Below are 21,569 nucleotides of genomic sequence, written 5' to 3'. Positions count from 1 at the left end.
GGCATGATCCTGTGGTTCGTGAGTTCGAGCCCCAAGTCAGGCACTGTGCTGACAGCTAGGAGCCTGGAGCCTGCTTCGGATTCTGTGTCTCCCTCTATCTCTACCCCTTGCCTGCTCATACACTGTCTGTCTGTGTATCTTTGTCTGTCTCTCTCTCTCTCTCAAAACTAAATAAACATTTTAAAAAATTTAAAAAAAAAAAGAATTCTACAAAAGCACTGGGAAAAAGACAACCCACAGGACAAAACACAGGTAACAACTTCAACAGACAAATCACAATAAAAGATATCCCAAGGACAATAAACATACAAAAAGATTCTCAATTTTACTAATCAACAGGGAAATGCAAATTAAACTACAACGTTATACCATCAGAATGGCTAAAATGTCAAAAACAGATAATACCAGGCATCAGTAAGGATATATAGCAATTAAAAATCTCAGAACAGTGCTAGTAAAAGTATAAATTGATAAAATCACTTCAGAAAACCGTTTGGCAATTATCTAGTAAAGCTACACTTATGTGCAACCTATGTTGTCCACTGTAAGATATATAATCAAGAGAAATGTGTCCATATATTCACCAAGAGACAGAGGCAGAGCTTCATGAACACGTTCATAATAAGAATCTATAACATATTGTATCAACTATGATTTAATTAAAAAAAATACATAAACAACTCAAACGTCCATCGACACTTGGGTGGGTAAGAAAATTTTTAGCATATTCATACAACAAATGCTGTGAAGATAACTGAATAAAGTACATTCACAAGCAACATGAATAATCTCATAATGTTGAGCAAAAACAGTTAAAAACTGGTACATACTGCTAGTACCACTTAAAGTTTTAAAACAGGCAAAATTAATCTGGTGTTAAAAGGTAGCATCGGGGGCGCGCAGCTGGTTCAGTCGACAGACCATGGGACTCCTGATCTCAGGGTTGTGAGTTTGAACCCCATGTTGGGTGTGGAGATCTGGCTGCTGGATTTATACAAGTGGGTTTACTTTATGTGTATTACCTAAATTATATAGAGTTTTATACCTTTAGTTTATGTATATTTCCATAAAATAGTTACTTTAAAAGATACATACATCGGGGGGCGACTGGTGGCTCAGTCGGTTAAGCATCCAACTTCAGTTCCGGTCATGATCTCACGGTTTGTGGGTTCAAGCCCCATGTTGGGCTCTGCACGGATAGTGTGGAGCCTGCTTGGGATTCTCTCTCTCCCTCACTCTGCCCCTCCCCAACTTGTGCTGTCTCTCTCTCAAAATAAATAAACTTTAAAAAATAATAAAATTAAAATTACATATATCGTTAAAATTACATTGGTCTCCTATCAGAGAACTACTCTGTATGAGTAAATCTGTTTACTACCTTGGCCATGCTCTCTACTGAAAAGACAAGATCTTCGGAGAATTTTCTCTGGCATCAAACTGACTTCATCCCAAGCTCCTGCAAGGATAAGCAGTCTAAGCATGTTGCGCCAAGTTTCACACTACATTAAATGACCCGCTGGAATCAACAATACATCTAACAGGCATCAAATGTGCAAATGTAACAAAAATAAACTTCACACAGTTCAAAATCTGGCAGTAGAGGGGCGTCTGGGTGGCTCAGTCAGTTGGGGGTCCAACTTCAGCTCAAGTAATGATCTCACGGTCTGTGAGTTCGAGCCCCACGTTGAGCTCTGTGTTGACAGTCTGGAGCCTGCTTCGGATTCTGTGTCTCCCTCTCTCTCTGCCCGTCCCCTGCTCACACTCTTCTCTATCTCAAAAATAAAATAAAACATTAAAAAAAAAAAAATTTGGCAGCAGACCTGTGAAGAGCTCATGTGTAACGTGCTATGAGCTCCAGTCATCCAACTCCATCTTTAACATGTAAAACCTTGAATGTTGGGAAGGTTTGGGTGTTTGGAAACCTTGAGTGTTTGTGGAAAGAAGAGGTAGGTAAATTTCAGAAGTATATTATGTAAGTTTGGTACAGAATTATTAAAATGCTGAAGGTACCTATATCACAAATTAAACAGGCTTTTGTGAAGTTGCAAGCCACCATTTATTCAGCATTTCAATAAACTTAGCAAACGTGACCACACAATTCATAATTTGAAAATTCTCTCACATTTCTTATCTAAGAAGATGGTAAAAACAATATTGATCATTCTAATGATACTTGATTCTTATTAAAATATTACAACATAGCTTACTGAAATACCCTAAAGGCAAAACTTTTACCTAAGGCTTTAGCTTTTAAAATTATAAAGTCAAACTAATTGTATATTAATTATATCCACCTCAAATAGAAATGACCAATCAGATTCTAAGTTAGGACAAAGGCAGAAGACTGACTGCCTATCTGGTAGTATTTGGCCAGGATGGAGTATGTTTTAAATTCAAATTTTACTGTTTTTAGGCTAGCAAGCTTTGATATTACATGTCTTATACTAATTATCTACCTGGCCCCTAAAATCATCTGTCTAAGCCTATGCTATTTTTCTCCACATGGGAAAGTATGCATTTACGTAAATCTTATATTTCTGCCTCAGTGACCTCATTTGTTTTTTTTGTTTTTGTTTTTTTCAAAAAATTGAGGGTATTACCTGAGAGAATTTTTATGAGTAAATAAGATAACATGAAAAAGTTTTAACTTGAAGCTGACATTCTTTTATAGATAAGGAACATGAAGTCTAGTCAGATTCAAATAAACTTGTTCACATCTAATTCTCCCTGCTACCAAGGTTCATTTCACATATCTATTTTATTATATACCTCACAACACAAGGTGATTCTCACCAGAGAGCAGTATTTCATATTTTAAGAGGATAGCTGAAACGCTCTCCTAATCATTACTGTCAATTCTTCAGAATCACTTCAGGTTCGTCAACAAACTAATACAGTTACGTGATTCTAAGTGCCCTACTCTCATGTCTGCTCTATTCCTGATGAAAAACTGGTATAGATCTTTTGAGTGACATCAGTTTTTTTGCAAAAGTATTTACTATGTGAAGATTAGTTTTTAAGTTATTCCCCAGTGACTGGAAAAGAAATCAGCGTATAATTTGGATATTAGCATTCTATCAATAAACCCTAGTCGGATAACAGGTCAAACTGTTCCAAAATTCTTGTTCTGGCAGTTATTTGTGATGTTAGAAAAAGAAATATGGAATTCTCATTTTTTTTTTTATTTTTTTTAGTGTTTATTTATTTTTGAGAGACAGAGAGAGACAGCATGAGCAGGAAAGGGCAGAGAGAGAGAGAGGGAGACCCAGAATATGAAGCAGGCTCCAGGCTCTGAGCTGTCAGCCCAAAGCCCGATGCAGGGCTTGAACTCACAGACCGCGAGATCATGACCTGAGCCGAAGTTGGACACTCAACCAACTGAGCCACCCAGGCACCCCTGGAATTCTCATTCTTCCAAACCCATTGTGGGCAACAGGTCAAGATGTACATACCACACTCCTTCAAACCCGATTCATAAGCAATGCCTAACACTTCTCACCAAATCTAAACATGGGACGTGACATCAGAAGGCATAGTAAAGCTTTGCAAAGACACAACATCAGACATACTATATAAATACTATGGTAACAAAAGAAAACAAATTTCCACAATTTTTATTCAAGAAATTCAAAATATAATAATAAAGAAATTTAGTAAACTTAGTATTACTTTCGTAAGGTAAACTCAGTAAAGTTTTTTGTAATATAGGTCTAAAGAATTACAAAACTTTTTGGGCGTTAACATTCTGCCTAACTGGGAGGACCTAATTAACTTGCCATCAGTAAAGAGGTTTCCTTGCCTGGTTAATGAATAAACCATTCACAAACTTACGTTGGTTTCATTTTTTTTTTTATTTTAAAGAAATTCTATGATGAGATATTCCATTTTAAATTCTCTGGTTTCTCCATCCTTTCCTTTCCCTGCGAGTTGGGGATATCATGACCAGTGCTTGGTCTGCTATTGTCCACATATGTACTCCTTTAGTTGAGCCAGAGTAAAAATACACAATAAAGACTTCGCCATCCAACTTGAATTAACCCACACTCTACTATCTTAAAGGTGTGACAATTGAAATCTACTTTTCTCTTCTTTGAAATGATAGGTACACACTGGTAATTAAAATATCTTTATAAATGTCGTGCGATAGCCACACATATGCCTAGCAAGCTGTAGCTGCATCACCGCAATTTGTAGTACATCAAAAAGAAGCACAAAGCAATAAGTCCACACAGTCTTTGTCATACTAGTCATCTGCCACTGTAGCATGAAAGCAGTCACAGACAATACATAAACAAATGGGCACTGCTATGTTCCAAAAATTTTATTTATAAACACAAATTTGAATTTCTTATGTGAAAGTTTTCACATGTCACAAAATAATCTTTTGATTTTTTCCAACCATTTGATAATGTAAAAATCATTCTTTGCTCATGAGTCATAAAACTAGGCAGCAGGCTAGATTTGGCCCATGGGCCAACTATGTCAAACTTTAGTTTGTCTAAAGTGAAGTCCAACAATTAACGTGCACAGAACCCTCAATCAGAATTGTATTGACTGGGGGTGCCTAGGTGGGTCAGTCAATTGAGCATCCGACTTTGGCTCAGGTCATGATCTCACAGTTCATGAATTCGAGCCCTACCTCGGGCTCACTGCTATCAGTCAGTGCAGAGCCCACTGCAGACCCTCTGTCCCCCCTCTCTCTGCCCCTCCCTCACTCATACTCTCTCTCTCAAAAGTAAATAAAACATTTAAAAAAAAAAAAAAAAGGAATTGTATTGCCCGACTGGCTCCGTCAGTAGAGCATGTGACTCTTGACCTCAAAGTGTTCAGTTCAAGCCCCATGCTGGGTATACAGATTACTTAAAAATAAAATCTTAAAAAAAAATTGTATTGTCTCACTCAAACAGGAAGAGAATCAAGGATTAGCCACTGCTTGAAGAAGTCTCCAAGAGAAAAAGATCAAGATATAAAGGAAAAAAGTTAGAAAATAAAGTTAAGGAGGTCTTTCAGAACTTCAGTTGAATAAGCAAAGGGAAAACCTAAGGAAAAACATAGGAGAGAGTGTGACCCCACGAGTACTAACATCCAAATAGTAACCGTTACAAAAATAGGGAGAGATGAAAAGGAAAATTGTTACTATAAAGATTACAAAAATAATAGAAAAAGTACAGTAAGCTTTTAAAAACAATGAAAATGAAAAAAAAATCAAGAGAGGCACATCACTGTATTTAAGAACAAGGACAAAGGGATAGTAAAGGTTCCAGGGGCGCCTGGGTTGCTCAGCTGATTAAGAGTCTGACTACTGCTTTCTGCTCAGGTCACACAAATCATGGTCCGTGAGTTGGAACCTGGTGTCAGGCTCTGCACTGCCAGTATGGAGCCTGCTTGGGATTCTCTCTCCCCCAATCTCTCTCTGCCCCTCCCCTGCTCACACTCTCCCCCTCTCTCTCTCAAAAACTAAACAAACTTTTTAAAAAATTTAATTTAATTTAATTTAAAAAGAAATAAGAGGTTTCAGAGGGTGGCTCAGTCAGTGGAGCATGCAACTCTTGATCTTGGGGTCATAAGTTCAAGCCCTATGTTGGGTATAGAGATTACTTCAAACACTTTGAGGGGCACCTGGGTGGCTCAGTCAGTTAAGCATCTGACTCCAGCTCAGGTCATGATCTCACGGTTCGTGGGTTCGAGCCCTACATTGGGCTCTGTGCCAACAGCTCAGAGCCTGGAGCCTGCCTCAGATTCTGTCTCCATTTCTCTCTCTGCCCCTCCTCCATTCATGCTCTCTCTCAAAAGTAAATATTACAAAAAAAATTTTTTTTAATATAAAAAATAATTAACTTCAGTGATTTTGCATTGGTGGCACCTCACAGAAGCAAAGGCAAAATACTCTTTGGAGGTTTGTTCCGACAAACCAGGTCTGGAAACTTTCATAAACAAAGCCCTGATGAACATGCTCACAATCCCAAACTATAAAACACTGGAAGACACTACCTACTATGATCAAGAGTAGGAATGGGAATGCAAGCTGGTGCAGCCACTCTGGAAAACAGTACAGAGGTTCCTCAAAAAACTAAAAATAGAACTACCCTACGACCCAGCAATTGCACTACTAAGTATTTATCCAAGGGACACGGGTGTGCTGTTTCGAAGGGACACACGCACCCCCATGTTTATAGCAGCGCTATCAACAATAGCCAAAGTATGGAAAGAGCCCAGATGTCCATCGATGGATGAATGGATAAAGAAGATGTGGTGTATATATATACAATGGAGTATCACCTGACAATCAAAGAGTGAAATCTTGCCATTTGCAACTACGCGGATGGAACTGGAGAGTATTATGCTAAGTGAAATTAGTCAGAGAAAGGCAAAAATCTTATGACTTCACTCATATGAGGACTTTAAGAGACAAAACAGATGAACATAAGGGAAGGGAAACAAAAATAATACAAAAACAGGGAAGGGGACAAAACAGAAGAGACTCATAAATATGGAGAACAAACTGAGGGTTCCTGGAGGGGTTGTGGGAGGGGGGATGGGCTAAATGGGTAAGGGGCACTAAGGAATCTACTCCTGAAATCACTGTTGCTAATTTGGATGTAAATTTAAAAAAATAAAAAATAAGACAAGTTAAAAAAAAAAGAGTAGGAAGAAGTGGGGTACCTGGGTGGTGCAGTCAGTTGAGTATGGAACTCTTGGTTTCAGCTCAGGTCATGATCTCATGGTTTGTGGGACTGAGCCCCACATCGGCCTTGCACTCACAGCGTGGAGTCTGCTTGAGATTCTCTCTCTCTCTCTCTCTCTCTCTCTCTCTCTCTCTCTCTGTCCCTCCCCCACTCACCCTTGCTCTCTCTCAAAATAAACTTTAAAAAATAAATCAATTTCTTAAAAAAAGAGTAGGAAGAATAGTAAAAATAATACCTCAAGAATTTCACAGAATGGAATTATCAAATATGAAATCAGAATATTTTTGGTATTTTAAAAATAAAAGGTAATAAATAAATAAATAAATGGTGAAATAAAAACAAAACAAAGCCAACACCTAAATGTAATTTAAGATAAACTAAATATATGTATAAAGTATATAAAGTATATAAGAATAAAGGTTATGAAGCATATAGGAATAAAGTTTATAAAGTACATAGGAATAAGATGTGTAAAACATCTTCGGGGGGAAAAAAACCTATATAATTGTTTTTTTTTAATGTTTGGGGCTGGGGGGAGGAAAAGAGGATCCCAAGCAGGCTCTACACTGTCAGCACAGAGCCCAGCATGGGGTTCAATCTCATGAACCATACAATCATGACCTGTGCCGAAATCAAAAGTCAGATGCTTAACCGACTGAGCCACCCAGATGCCCTAAAAACCTATATAATTTTCAAAAACACTGAAGATTATAGCTAATGGAAAGGCATACAGGGTTTATGAATGGGCAGATACCATAATATAAAGATAGCAATTTTTTCCCTAATTAATTTATACAGATGGTCTCTGACTTACAACAGTTCGACTTCCAATTTTACGGCTTTACGATGGTGTGAAAGTGATATGCATTCAGGAAAAAAACCATACTTCGAATTCTGACTTTTGATCTTTTCCCAGGCAGGTGATATGCAGTACACACTAATTCATGATGATGGGAACAGCAGCGAGCCACAACCCCCTATGAGCCACGTGATTATGAGGGAAAACAACAATACACTTAAAATCATTCTGTACCCATATAACTATTCTGATTTTTCACTTTCAGCACAGTTTTAATAAATTACATGATACATTCAATATTTTATTATAAATTAGGTTTTGTGTTAGACAATTTTGCCCAACTCAAGACTACGGTAAGAGTTCAGAGCATGTTTAATTAAGACAGGCTAGGCTAAGTTGTAATGTAAGTTAGGTGTTACGAATGCATTTTCAACTTAGGATGTTTTCAATTTACAACAGGTTTACTGGGACATAATCTCATCATAGATCAAGAAAGATCTGTATATTGAGAGCACTTCCAACCAGAATGCTGAAAAGTTTTTTGTGTGTATATTTATTTTTGAGAGAGAGCACATGTACACATGTGGGGGACATGTGGGGGAGGGTACAGAGAGAAGCAGAATAAACCCCAAGCAGGCTTCGTGCAGTCAGCATGCAGCCCCTCACAGGGCTTGATCCCATGAACCGTGAGATCACAATCTGAGCCAAAATCAAGAAGGGTCAGACGCTCAACCAACAAAACCACATAGGCACCCCTGACAAGTTTTTTAAATGAACTTTTACATGACTCTAAATGTGTAAGAGCAAAAAGTCAACATCACTGAAGATCTCATCTTGAAGATAAACAAGGTATATGTGGAGGAGAGTGAAATTACCTAAATGAATAACAAAGTTTATTGGTTATTATAAAGCTAAAGCAAAAGAGGAATACTAGGGGGAAAAAGTCAAGTGTAGTAGTTATCTATTGCTGCATAACAAATTACCCTCAAACTTAATAGCTTAAAACAACAATAACAATACATTATCGTTCAGTTTCTTTGAGTCAGGAATTTGGGAATGACTTGGCAAGTAGTTTTGGCTCAGTGCCTCTAAAAAGGCTGCAGTAATATGTCAGCCAAAACTGCAGCCATCTGAAAACCTGACCATGCTAGAGAATCCACCTCCAAAGTGGCTCATTCACATGACTGGCAAGTTGGTGCTGGATGTTGGCAGAAGGCCTCAGTTCTTCTCTACATGGGCCTCTTTACAGGACTGCTACAATGGCAGTTGTTTTCATCTGGAACAAGAGATCCAAAGAGTAAGGAAAAAGCTGTATGCTTTTAATGACCTAGCTTCAGAACTCACTGTTTAATTCTCCTGTATTTTCTTGGTAACCCAGACGAGTTCTGAGTCACTGTAGGCTGAGACTACAGAAGAATGTGAATACCAGGAGAAAGGAACATTGGGGCCATCTTGGAGGCTGGCTACCACACCAAGCCATAGTAAGCTCAGAATAAATCTTCAACTTACATAACCAACAAAGGACCATACTTATTACAATACTTATTACAAAGGATAAGTATGTGGAACTTATCAAGATTCTTATAAATCAAAAAATTTTTAAATGTGAGCATTCAGCTAAAGAAAACTAGAAGCCATATAGACAAATAATTCACAAAAGCAGCAACATAAATTACATATAATAAGCATTCAAAAAGTATTATTTATTAGCACCACATACTTCATGCTGTTTACCTACCATTAAGGCATAGGATTTAAATATTTTTCTAAAAATGATACATTTATGTTCATTCAATCCTTATTTTTTCCCCCACTTCCCCTTGGGAACAATATCCATTCTAGAAGCTGGCTAGGGACAGAGGTTCAGTTTGTGGCCATAAAAGAGACATAGGTTAATGTATCCAACACCATGAGCTCAAACTCTGAACTTGACCTCAGGAAAGTGACAGAACTCAACCAGTCATAAATTAAAAAAAAAAAAAAAAAAAAAAAAGAGTAGACCTACAGTGAGCTATTTACAAAATGTCAAATGTCAACTTTGGTTACTCAGTATAAATGCATGAATTTGCCACCTTCTACTATTCTATAATCTGACATTCTGCCCAGACTCTACATTATATTTGTCCCTTTTTAGTCTCAGAATCCCTCTTACACTCTTAATTAATGAGGACCTCAGAGAGCTTTTGTTTAGACAGGTTTTATGCATCAATATGTACAATATTAAAGATAAAAACAGAATTTTCAAAAATTTTTATTAATATTGTAATAAATTAAACACTTCTCTTTCTTTCATTAAAGTTAAATATTCTATTAGTTCATTTTAAAAATAAACCCATTGTGAGGGCGCCTGAGTGGCTCAGTTGGTTAAGTGTCCAACTTCAGCTTAGGTCATGATCCCGCAGTTCATGAGTTCGAGTTCTGCATCAGGCTCTGTGCCGAAAGCTCAGAGCCTCGAGCCTACTTTGGATTCTGTCTCCCCCTCTCTCTGCTCCTCCCCTGCTCACACTGTCTGTCTTTCTGTCTCTGTCTCTCTCTCAAAAATAAATAAACTTTAAAAAAACACATTTTTTTTAAAACAATAAACCCATGTTAGTGTGTGGGTGGCTCAGTCAGTTAAGCTTCTGACTCCTGATTTAGGCTCAAGTCATAATCTCAGGGTTTTGAGATTGAGTCCCGTGTTGGGCTCGGTGGCCAGGCATGGAGTCTGCTTAAGATTCTCTCTGTCTCCCTCTACTGCTCTCGCACTCTCTCTCTAAAAAAAAAAAAGAACAGGGGCGCATTGGTGGCTCAGTCGGTTGAGCGTCTGACTTCAGCTCAGGTCATGATCTCATGGCTCATAAGTTCGAGCCCCACGTTGGGCTCTCTGCTGACAGCTCAGAGCCTGGAGCCTGCTTGGGATTCTGTGTTTCCCTCTCTCTCTGCCCCTAACCCACTCGCATTCTGTCTCTGCCTCTCTCAAAAATAAACAAACATTTAAAAAAATATTTAAAAAAACAATTTTTTAATTAAAAATTTTTTAAAAATTATATTCTTTATCTAAAAAAATTAAAATAGGGGCACCTGTGTAGCTCAGTCAGTTAAGCGTCCGACTTTGGCTTTGGTAGAGCACCCAACTCTTGATCTCAGCATTGTTAATTCAAGCCCCATGTTGGGTGTGGAACCTACTTCAAAAACGAAAAGAAAGAACTGCATTTTCCAAAACAAAAAGGCTCTAGTGAAGGGTGGCATTGTTTTAACATTTTTTAAATCTCTTTAATGTCTGGTTTAATATTAGATGGCTGAATACATGCTTTTGCATTTAATCTGTTGTGACAGATTGTTTTGTTAAAGAATATGAAGAAACCTGGTCTTATACAGCTATGGATTTAAAAAAAGGGAAGACTATTTTAATGGCCTCTCAAACAACAGTGGGGGCGGCGGGAGGGGGCACCTGGATGGTTCAATCGGTTGAGTGTCCCACTGTAGATTCTGGCTCAGTCATGATCCCAGGGTTGTGGGATTGAGATTCGATCTCTCTCTCTCTCTCTCTCTCCCCCTCTCCCCTGCCTGCTCACTCTGTCTCCAATTTAAAAAAAAAAAAAAAAAAAAAAAAAAGCTTAAGAAGAAAAAGAAATACATTTGGTGCATCTGGGTGGCTTAGTCAGTTAAGCATCTGACTCTTGATCTCAGCTCAGGTCATGACCTCAGGGGTCATGAGTTCTAGCCCCGCATTGGGCTCTGCCCTGGGCATGAAGTCTACTTTAAAAAAGAAAAAAATCTTAAAATAAAAAATACACTATATATACATACATATATGTGTATGTGTGTGTGTGTGTGTGCGCGTGTGTGTGTGTGTGTGTGTATATATATATATATATATATATATTTTTTTTTTTTTTAAGTAGTCGCCACACCCAGCACAGGGCTCAAACTCACGAACCTGACATCCAGTTGCATACTCTACCAACTGAGCCAGCCAGGCACCCCCCACTTTTTTATATTTCTGTAGTATATCATATCCACACTATTTATTTTGAGAGAGAAAGAGAGCGAGCATGCAAGCATGAGTGGAGGAGAGGGGCAAAGGGAGAATCAGAATCTTAAGCAGGCTCCATGCTCAGCTATTTATGTACTTTGAGAGAGAGAGAGAGAGAGAGCGCGCGCGAGCCAGTGCTAGCATGAGTGGAGTGGAGGGGAGGGGCAGAGGGAGAGAGACAGAATCTTAAGCAGGCTCCATGTTCAGCCCCGAACCCGACACCAGGCTCAATCCTACAACCCTAGGATCATGACCTGAGCTGAAATCAAGAGTCAGATTCTCAACCGACTGAGACACCCAGGCTCCCCCAAGTGTATTTCTTAAACGTCAGTAGCAATGTGGAATTTCAAACCATACTGATGAATTTTTACTACTCCCTTACATTAAAATCTACTGGCCTATTTTACACTTTAAATCTCTTTCCTCTACAAGATTTTGTAACATGATGCACTGGTCATTTGGAGAATACTGGTTCACCATGTAGATATTCCAAACATTAACATTTCATTGCATACTATCAAAAAAATTTTAACACTTTAATACACTACCAATCTCATCAGAAAAGCCTTTAAATATTGAGAAGTTATCAAGTTCATGATGGAAGATACAAGTTTTTTCCAAAATTCTAATTTTCATTTAAAATCTCAATCTTTATCACTGGCATCATATAATGTCACTTGTTTTCCTTCAATTGACAGGCTCAATTCATTCATTTTTGAGAAAATGGCTGCCAACACCCTGTCTGAAAACCATAGTTTGTCAATCATTCTTTCAAGTAAAAATTATTTTCCATGAAAATAAAGAAGCTAATTCAGCTTTGAATTCAAACAACTGCACAAGTACTTTCCTTCTTACACTTGAGTCTGCAGCAGAAGCATTTTATGCACAGTTCCCGTTTCATCACATTTATTAAAAACCAAGATATGGGGGGGCCTGCCTGGGTGGCTCAGTCGGGTAAGCGTCCAACTCTTGGTTTCAGCTCAGGTCATGATCACACACTTTGAGTTTGAACTGAGCCTGCTTAGGATTCTCTCTCCCTCTCTCTGCCCCTCACCTGCTCACTCTGTCAAAATAAATAAATAAACTTAAAAAACATTAAAAACCAAGATTTAATAAAATAACGTCCTAATGCTTCGTTAAAGACAAAATGAAACTAGTATGTTTTTTGCTGTTGTTGTTTTTGCTTTTACTCTAAGTGTGTGGTGGTAAAGACAAAAGGACTTTTAGTGTGGTTTGTTCCTGCTAAGGTGCCAGCAGTTTTACACATCACTGCTTTTGCATCACTAATATAAACATCAGAACAGGAATGAGGCAAATAATCAATAAATGTTACTATGAAAACAGTTTTAACTGCCAATGTCTGAAAGTGCATCAGAGACATCTCCCCAAGGTTTTAAGGACCATCTTTGAGAACCACTACTTTAAGGCATTCTCATTTAGGGTCTGCTAAGAATATTGGTAAGGAAATAAAAAGCAGTCAGATTCTTCTAAAATTTTTGATGTACAGATAGTAGACCTTGTGAATAATTAGGTCTTAGACCATTGGTTTACAAGTTTTCACATTATAAATTTTAAGTAGCTGGAGAGATCTGGAATGCAAAGATCTTTACATCTTTACAGTGATGCTGTACATCACTGTATGTCAGAAAAGCCTAGAAGAACACCAACAATTTACCTTCCTTCCTCTTTTTTCTGCTCACCGTATAGAGGTAGTCATAAAGACAATGAAGGACAACTGGAAGACAACAGAAATAATAGTTTTGGGGGTCTTACCATGTGTGAGGTGCTATATGAAGCACTTTACAATGTATTAACTCATTGAATCCTCACAATAACACTATGAAGTAGATGTAATTACTACTCTCAATTTAAGGATGTTAAGTAACTTATCCACAGACATTCAGGTAGTAAATGGTGGAGCTCAAAAATGAATTCAGGTACTCAAGTCTTGAATTGTGTGCACTTAACCAACCACAGAAGTATTTCAGTTTTCTTTGACACAGCTTTGAATGCTTGCTGCTGACTATATTATCATTCAAAAACTCAAGCTTGTTTATATAAATAGGGCATTAGAGAAAGTAGGACCTAAAAAAATCCCAAATAGATTAAGCCACAGAACTAGCAAACTGCCAAACAATATATACACTCCTGACGCAAGAATTTCTAAGGCTTAAATAGAAGACTCCTCAGAGTGGCTTACCATACTCAGTGAGAAAACAGCCAGAAACACAGCAAGAAGGTGCTCTTCATACCAGACCCAGGTATTCCCTCCCACTTACCACATGAATATTGCCATCTCAGACTTTTCACAGTAAGTTGAAGATTCCGAAACAATCATTTTTCCATGTTGATTTTTCCATCGTTCCCCACAAATGGTAAGAATATTAAAATTATGTAGATATAAAAAGTTGGCAGAAAAAACAATACAATCATGGGATTTCCCAGGATAGGAACGCAACCTGTTCATACTGCAAAAGACCTGAAGAAGCTGTCTGGTGCCTTACCCAAAGCTACACAGCTAACAGCAGAACACAATGCAAGTTACTCTCAGTCCAGTTCTTCATCCATATCACCATGTTGTCTCAGAAGTGCCTACTACACAAGTCTCATCTCCTTCAAGAGTTCATTCAAGAGTTTGTTCAGATGCATCAATACAAATCTGTATTTTTATTGATACATTACAGATCTATACACACCCACTACTGAGTTATTCCAACTCAACCTGAAATAATTAAAAAAAAAAAAATCACAAAGCACTTTTGTTTATTTTTGAGAGAGAAAGTATGAGGGGCAGAGAGAGAGAGGTAGAGAGAGACTCCCAAGCAGGCTCCACACTGTCAGCACGGAACCAAATGTGGGGCTCAAACTCATGTGAGGTCATGACCTGAGCTGATCTTGGGATGGTTAACCAACTGAGCCACCCAGGCACCCCCACAAAGCACTTTTAATTGAGATTCAACAAATATTAACTAATTTATCTGTTTTGATTTTCCAAATATTTCAAGAGTAAATAGATCAACCTTTCTCTTAAAAATATCTAAATCCATGTTTCTCAAAGTGTGGGCAGTACCAGAATCAGAATCACATGAGGTACCCATATCATTCCCCAAATCAATAGAGTTTCTAAAACTCCCAAAGTGGCATTTTAAAAAGTTCTCCAGGTGAGGCACCTGGGTGGCTCAGTCAGTTAAATGTCCAACTCTTGATTTCGGCTCAAGTCATGATCTCATGGTTCGTGGGATGGAGCCCTAAGTCAGGCTCTGAGTTGACAGGATTCTGCTTGGGCCCTCTCTCTGGGCCCCTCCCTCATGCATGTTCTCTCTTTTTCTCTCTCAAATAAACGTTTTTTTTAATTTTTAAAAAGTTCTCCAGATGATTCTTACTCATTCAAAAGATATTTAATGAACATTCACTCTACAATATTCTAGTGGGCAAAGATAAAGGAGTAAACAAAAACAAGAAAACATTTTAGATTTTACCTGTGCTATGAAAGAAAAAAGGTAACATGTAAGAGGGTGACCTGGAGGACCACTTTAAAAAGAGCCATCAGACACAGGATCTTTAGGGTGATGAAAACACTCTGCATGGTATTATAATGATGGGTATAGGTCATTATATATTTGTTCAAACCCACAGAATGTACAAACACTAAAAGTGAGCACTAATGTAAACTATGGACTTTGGGTGATTATGATCTATCAGTGTAGGTCCATCAACTGTGACAAATGTACTAGTCTGGTGGGGGATATTGCAAATGGGGAGGCTATGCATGCATGGGAGCTGGGTATATATGGGACATCTCCGTATCTTCCTCTTAATTTTGCTATAAACCTAAAACTATTCTAAAAAATAAAGCCTTAGGGGTGCCTGGGTGGCTCAGTCGGTTAAACGTCCCACTCTTGATCTCAGTTCAGGTCATGGTCTCACAGTTGGTGAGTTGAAGCCCCACATGGGGCTCTGCACTGAGTGTGGAGCCTGCTTGAATTCTCTCTCTCCCTCTCTCTCTGCCCCTCCCCTGCTCATGTGCTCTCTCTCTCTCAATATAAATAAGCTTTAAGAATAATAAAAAATAAAGCCTTAAATAAAAAAAAGAGCAGAGAAGGCCTTTCTAATGAGGCAACATCTGAAGTGAGGAACCCTTCACTAAAAACAAGCGGTACTTAAACTTAGTGTGCATCAAAATCACCTAAAGGACTTGTTAAAACAGATGGCTGGCTGGTCAGAGGTCTGGAGTGGGGCCCAAGAATTTGCATTCCTAACAAGACTGAAGATGATGTTGATGCTGCTGGTCCAGAAACCACATTTGGAGAATCACTGATCTAGAAGGAACAGTTAAAAAGTGTGAAGAACTTTGGTATGTTAGAGGAACAGAAAAAAGGCCAGTTATTAGGAAGGGTAATGCACTTGTCACTGTTTCAAAACCACTTAACATGTTGACTTAAGCTACCAGTTATGGCTCCCTAGACCAGAAAAGGAATCGTTGTTGGAGAATACTTACATTTGTAAAGCATTTCACTGTTGTTGTTTCTTTTTAAATTTTTTTTTAACGTTTATTTATTTTTGAGACAGAGAGAGGCAGAGCATGAACGGGGGAGGGGCAGAGAGAGAGGGAGAGACAGAACCCGAAGCAGGCTCCAGGCTCTGAGCCATCAGCCCAGAGCCTGACACGGGGCTCAAACTCACAGACCACGAGATCGTGACCTGAGTTGAAGTCGGACGCTTAACCGACTGAGCCACCCAGGCGCCCCAGCATTTCACTGTTTATAAAAGCATTTTCACATTTATTATTTCACTTAACTTAGTGAGATGTAAGTAAAGGACTACTAACTACATTTTAGAGATAAAGAAACTAAGGGGCAGAAACATTATAAACCTTCTTTGCAGAAAAGAATTAAGTGGCATAACTATGTACCCTGACCCCAAACCCAGTATTCCTTCTAGAACAACATGCTTGCTTTTTTAAAGAGCAAAGCAAAGGATACATACAGGAGTTAATACTAAAAAACTATTTTCTAGACCCCCCTGTCTAAAAAGATGGTGGCTCCCAGACTTAATTTGTTTTAGATACTGGTTAGAAAGCAACAGTGCCTTAAAAATGACAATATTTAGTTCCATCTACTTATTGCTCCGAGTTCAAAAACAAAGGATAGAGAATGAAGAGAGAATTCACAGACTATTACCCTATCTCTCCCACATAAATATCAGAATGCCAATTCCATAACCTCAGTCTCTCAGCCACATCGCTCAAACACAATTTTCATCTTATGTTCCCTATAAATCTCTCACCTAATCCAGGCTCCCACAAGAGCACTGAATCCCACATGTCTTACTTATACTCATGAGGCCATGTACATGGGTGTTAGTTATACACCCATTATTGCTTAGTATCTTCAACATCAATCAAATCCTTATTCTTAACATTTTTAGCTGTAGGTCTCAGTAATCAAACCCGAAACATAAGTGAAATCATCATATCCCCCTTCCACCACATACACACACACACACACACACACACACACACCCCTCTGCTTCTGTTCCTGAATTCTTTTATTCGCCTTAATAGCACTGCCACCCACCAAACAAGAAACCTGGAACTCAGCCTAGACACATTTGCCTCCCCTATACCAATGTCAATTCCCTCTGTCCAACCTCCATTCCCAAGGCCACTTAGAATTAGTTACTACTAGGGCACCTGGGTGGCTCAATCAGTTAAGCTTCGGGCTCTTGATTTTGGTTCAGGTCATGATCTCAAGGTTTCATGGGTTCAAACTCCATGTCAGGCTCTCTGCACTGCCCACCTGCTTGGGATTCTCCCTCTCTCTGTCTCTTTCAAAATAAATGAATAAACTTAAGAAAAAAAAAAAAAAAGAACTAAATAATAATTAAATAACTGCCATTTCATTAGTTACTATCACATACTACTCACTTTACATACTTCATTCATTCTATCAATAATTCTATGAGGTTGGCAATTTTGTCCTTGTTTCATAACTGAAAAAGCTAAGGCTAAGAAAAATTTATCCGTCCAAGTCACAAGGAGGAAGTAACAAAGTAGACCTCCGTACTCAAATGTGTCACGAAATCCATACCTGTCCCCCATTCCAAAATGCTTCCTTCTTTAATACCTGTGATCAGTCATTTATTAATTCCAAATGCTCATTTCTCAGATTACTGTCAAAATTATCTTCGGGCAACCTTGCCTCCCCTTACTCTCCAATGTGCCCCCAAGTGATCTTTCTGGATTACAAACATGATTCCTTTTATCCACTTGATAGAAAAGCCCTTCAGGGACTTTTAGTCTACACTGCACAAGACAGGCTTTTCAGTATGAATCCCAAACCCTTTTTACAGGTCAGCAATACCTTTCCCACAGTTCTGAATTTCAAGAGCTTTGAAATTTTAAAGTTTTCCAAAATGTGCAACAAAACCCACCCTGAATGGTGGTTATTTCTATCCCATTGGTGAAACATTTGTATGTTTCACTGCAGAAGCATTAATGTGTTTGATAACGACTAGTTAACCCTTAGCTCCAGAGATGTGTAAAGTACCTTGTTCTGTGAAAACTCCCCAATCCAGTGAACCACTCACCCTTCAAGAAACCTGTTCCAGGGTTTCCTTTTCAGTGAAGTTCCCCTGACCTTCTCTTGATGTGCCACAACTACTGTATCAAGTACCCACCTCCACTGCTATAGGCAGTATATTTGTTTTCCCTATATGACTATGAATGGGCTCCTCACTGAGTATTTTATTTAATCTTAGCACACTGTCTGGAACACTAGGGGCTCATTAACGTACAATGAAACCCAGCTGTCTCTAACTCCCAATTCCCTTCAAAGTTCATTTCTCCTTCACCCCTAAACCTTAGGATATTCCCCTAAACATGCAGGCCCTTCGCGGCTATTTTCTTTTGCAGAGTTCCTCCTTCCCAATGTCATCCTAAAATTACTCTCCACCAGACAGCTTCTCTCAGCTCTAAACTCTCCAATACCCTTTATCGTCCTCTATTTTAGTCCCTAGTCCCGCTTTCCCCTAGCCTCGAACAGGGCAAGTCCTTCCCTCCAAGGTAATTCGTCCTCACAGACCTTACAGGTTACCTACTCAACACCTCTCCCGCTACAGGCCTTTCCTCCCAAAACACTCCTCGCAGGAGGCTTCCCGGACCCGGTCCCCTTTCTCTATCCGAGTCCACCAGCTCCCCGAACCTGCGCTCGGCCGGAGTCCACGCCTTCCCGGCCCGTATCCTCACACCCCAAACCTCCCTTGCAGCCGGTATCCCCTCCCCCAGCCTCTCGCTGCCGGCACCCCTCCCTGCACCCTCCCCTTATCTCCGGCGGCCCACCTTCTCTGGAAACTGTCCCGGGGCCGTGTCTTCCACCTCTCAGACCCCTCAGGATCGCGCCGGTCCGAGCAAACCCGGGCCCGGGCACCTCCGTCCCCAGATCCTCCTCGGGCCCGCAAATCCCCTTCGGCCCAGACCTCGGGCAGGGCCTCCCGCTCACCTTGCTGGATGTCGCCGTTGCTGCCCCCCGGGATGGGCACGCTGAGCTGGCGCTCCGGCTCCGGCAGGCAACGCAGGCAGAAGGAGTGAAGGCAGGGCAGCAGCTTGGGCTCCGCCTCACGCCGGCTCTGCAAGCTCTGCTGACACACGGCGCAGGTGTCCAGGAGCGAGGCTGGCGGTCCAGGAGGCGGCCCCGCCGACGGACCCGGAGCGGGAGCCGAGGCTGGAGCTGGGGCCGGCGTCGATGCCGCCCCCCCGGGAACTCCAGGGCCCACTGAGGCCGCAGGGGCTGAGGCAGCCGGGGCCGAGCCCGAGGAGGCCGCGGACACCCCCCCGTCGTCGGGCCCGGCCGCGCCGCTCTCCGCGCCCGCCCTGCCGCCTTCCTCCTCCTCCTCCTCCACCAGCACCGCGGCGAGAGGCGGCTCCGCCTCCTGCGCCGCGGGCCCGGCGGCCCCGGCAGTTACCGGCGCGCTACCGCTGCCCCCGCCGCCGCTCTCAGCCTCGCCGCCGCCTTTGTTTTCCGCCATGTTTTCCTCTTTGAACCCGCCGGACCGCCCCGCGCCGCCCGCCGCCCGCGCCGCCGCCGCCGCCGCCGCCGCCCCCAGCCCCAGCCGCAGCCGCAGCGAGAGCGGTCGCCGAGAGCGAGCAGGCAAGCGAACGAACGAGAGCGCGCGCGCACGCGGCGCCCCCGCCCTCGCGTCGCGCGGCTGAAGGAGGGCTGGCGCGGCGCGCGCACGTACGCACGGACGTCCTCCTGAGGGAGGCGGGAACTTGGGCCGCGGGCGGGGAGTCGTCCCCGCCCCCCTCTTGACCTCCGGCCGCATCGTGTATGTCCGCGCCGCGGCAGCTCGGCTAGCTGCGAGCGTTTAAAGCCAGTGGCGGTGGACGCAGAACCGCCTTTGGCCGGCGCCGGTTATGAGCTCGGACGCGGCGCTGGTGTGGGGAGAAAAGCGGGAAAGGGTGGATAGGAGGCCGGCACCAGTCCCTTCGCAGCTAGCGTCTCCCGGGCGGCGCCGTCCCCAGAGGCGGGCGCGTCTCGGCGCAAACCTCACTTGCCGTACATGTCGCACGCCAGGGTCTGCTGGCTCTGAGATGCGGTCCTCCTCGGGCTCGGTGCCTTAACCAGCTGCGTTTGGGTGATCGTGTCTCAGGGGAGCCGCGAAACGGGGCGCTTTTTTTTTTTTTTTTTTAACTGGAGGCCGGCCAGAAATAGGCTGAAAAGACCCCGGGAGGAAGAAACTCTTTAACAGCTATCTTTAGCTTCTTAAGGTGATTGATTCTCAGATGTCTACGTTTCAGAAAACCAACTGAGGAGCTTTTTCAAAGCAGAGATGCCATGGCCACACCCCAGACCTGCATCAGGAAGTGGGGGGAGAGGGCTGATGGATGTTGAAAAGTCGCTTCGGCGGATTCCGATGTGCGTCAGTTTGAGGAGCCACCACCGATCTACCCAGTGTTGTGTCCTGAGAGTCCCATGTAGTGTCCCGGCGCGAGTTGCGTTCCAAATACCCTAATGATATCGATGATAGAAGCTTTCAGAAAGGTTTGTCTCTGTTTGAAAACAAGTACCCGAGATGTTTATGCAGTGCAAGCGGCTGTTTTAATGTTAGGATCACGAAGTGCTTTCGTCTTCTGACAGTGTTCCCAAGGAACTGGTATTCTCTGAGCTCGCACAAGGCCTTAAAAATAAGCCGCCTCAAAACATTTGTCATTTATTCGCTCACAGATACCGACCTCTTACTGTGTAGTAGGGGAGTGTTTTAGAGATCACAGCAGAAAGCAAAGATCTTTGCCTTGGAGGAGTTTGCAATCTAACGGAGGAAGATTGACAATAAATATATGCCAGGGAGTGATAAATACCATGAAGACAAAATAAGCAGAGTAGAAGAAATCAGAAATGACTGGGGAAGGCCTCTGTTGGTAGATGAACAAGACTTGTGGCTCTCTTGCAGAAGAGTATTCCAGGCAGAGGAACACAGTAAGTACAAAGGATCTGAAGCAGACAGGGATTCTTGGCTCCTTAGAGGAACAGCAAGGAGTCAGAGGGGCTTGAGTGGTTCGAACAAGGGAGAGTACCACAACATAAGAGAAAGTTAAGGGGGCCAGGTCATACACAGAAACGGTCCTCAATGTTTTAAACTTATATGCCCTTGGATTTCCTCAAACGTTGTAACTAGTTGATTCTAAAATTTTTCATCATACGTGTTAGTTGGCAAAGAGTGCAATTACTGACTTTTTGCAATACTGACATTTTTAAGGTGTTACTCTTAAATCTATCCAATGGAAAGGACACCCGGGTGGCTCAGTCGCTTGAGCTTCCAACTTTGGTTCAGTTGTGGTCTCGGGGTTTCTGAGTTCAAGCCCCACGTCGGGGTCGCAGCTGTCAGCGCAGAGGCTGCTTCAGACCCTCTGTCCCCTTCTCTCTGCCCCTCCCCTGCTTGCGCTCTCCCAAAAATAGAATAAATATTTAAGTAAATTAATTAATTAAAACATCCAACAGAAAAGTAAACACTAAAGTATGTCTGACAAACACCACCGTGCAGTTTAAAACACCAACATTCATCAAAAAAT

The 21,569-nt window shown here is 41.5% G+C and overlaps 1 protein-coding gene and 1 long non-coding RNA gene across 4 annotated transcripts in view; one reads left to right on the top strand and one right to left on the bottom strand.

Annotated features, from left to right (window-relative positions):
* Positions 1-19,599, bottom strand: part of TRIM33 (tripartite motif containing 33) — a 131,252-nt gene extending 111,653 nt beyond the window's left edge. For 2 of the 3 annotated variants that reach the window (XM_019457917.2, XM_019457919.2), the window contains exon 1: positions 19,000-19,599. In XM_019457917.2, coding sequence (XP_019313462.1) covers positions 19,000-19,525 — 526 coding nt within the window. In that variant the 5' untranslated portion in view covers positions 19,526-19,599. The remainder of the gene's footprint in view (positions 1-18,999) is intronic. The other variant, XM_019457918.2, reaches the window with a different exon arrangement.
* A 164-nt stretch (positions 19,600-19,763) lies between these two features.
* LOC109272101 (uncharacterized) overlaps positions 19,764-21,569 on the top strand; it is a 45,618-nt gene continuing 43,812 nt past the window's right edge. The window contains exon 1 of the long non-coding RNA XR_002082287.2: positions 19,764-20,976. This is a non-coding gene — a long non-coding RNA (uncharacterized LOC109272101). The remainder of the gene's footprint in view (positions 20,977-21,569) is intronic.

The sequence above is a fragment of the Panthera pardus genome, unplaced genomic scaffold, assembly GCF_024362965.1.
Source record: "Panthera pardus isolate Hobbes unplaced genomic scaffold, ASM2436296v1 HiC_scaffold_11, whole genome shotgun sequence".
In the NCBI taxonomy this organism is placed as follows: domain Eukaryota; kingdom Metazoa; phylum Chordata; class Mammalia; order Carnivora; family Felidae; genus Panthera; species Panthera pardus.
The sequence above is the reverse complement of the archived record's forward strand: the minus strand, read 5'-3'. Positions and strand labels throughout refer to the sequence as shown.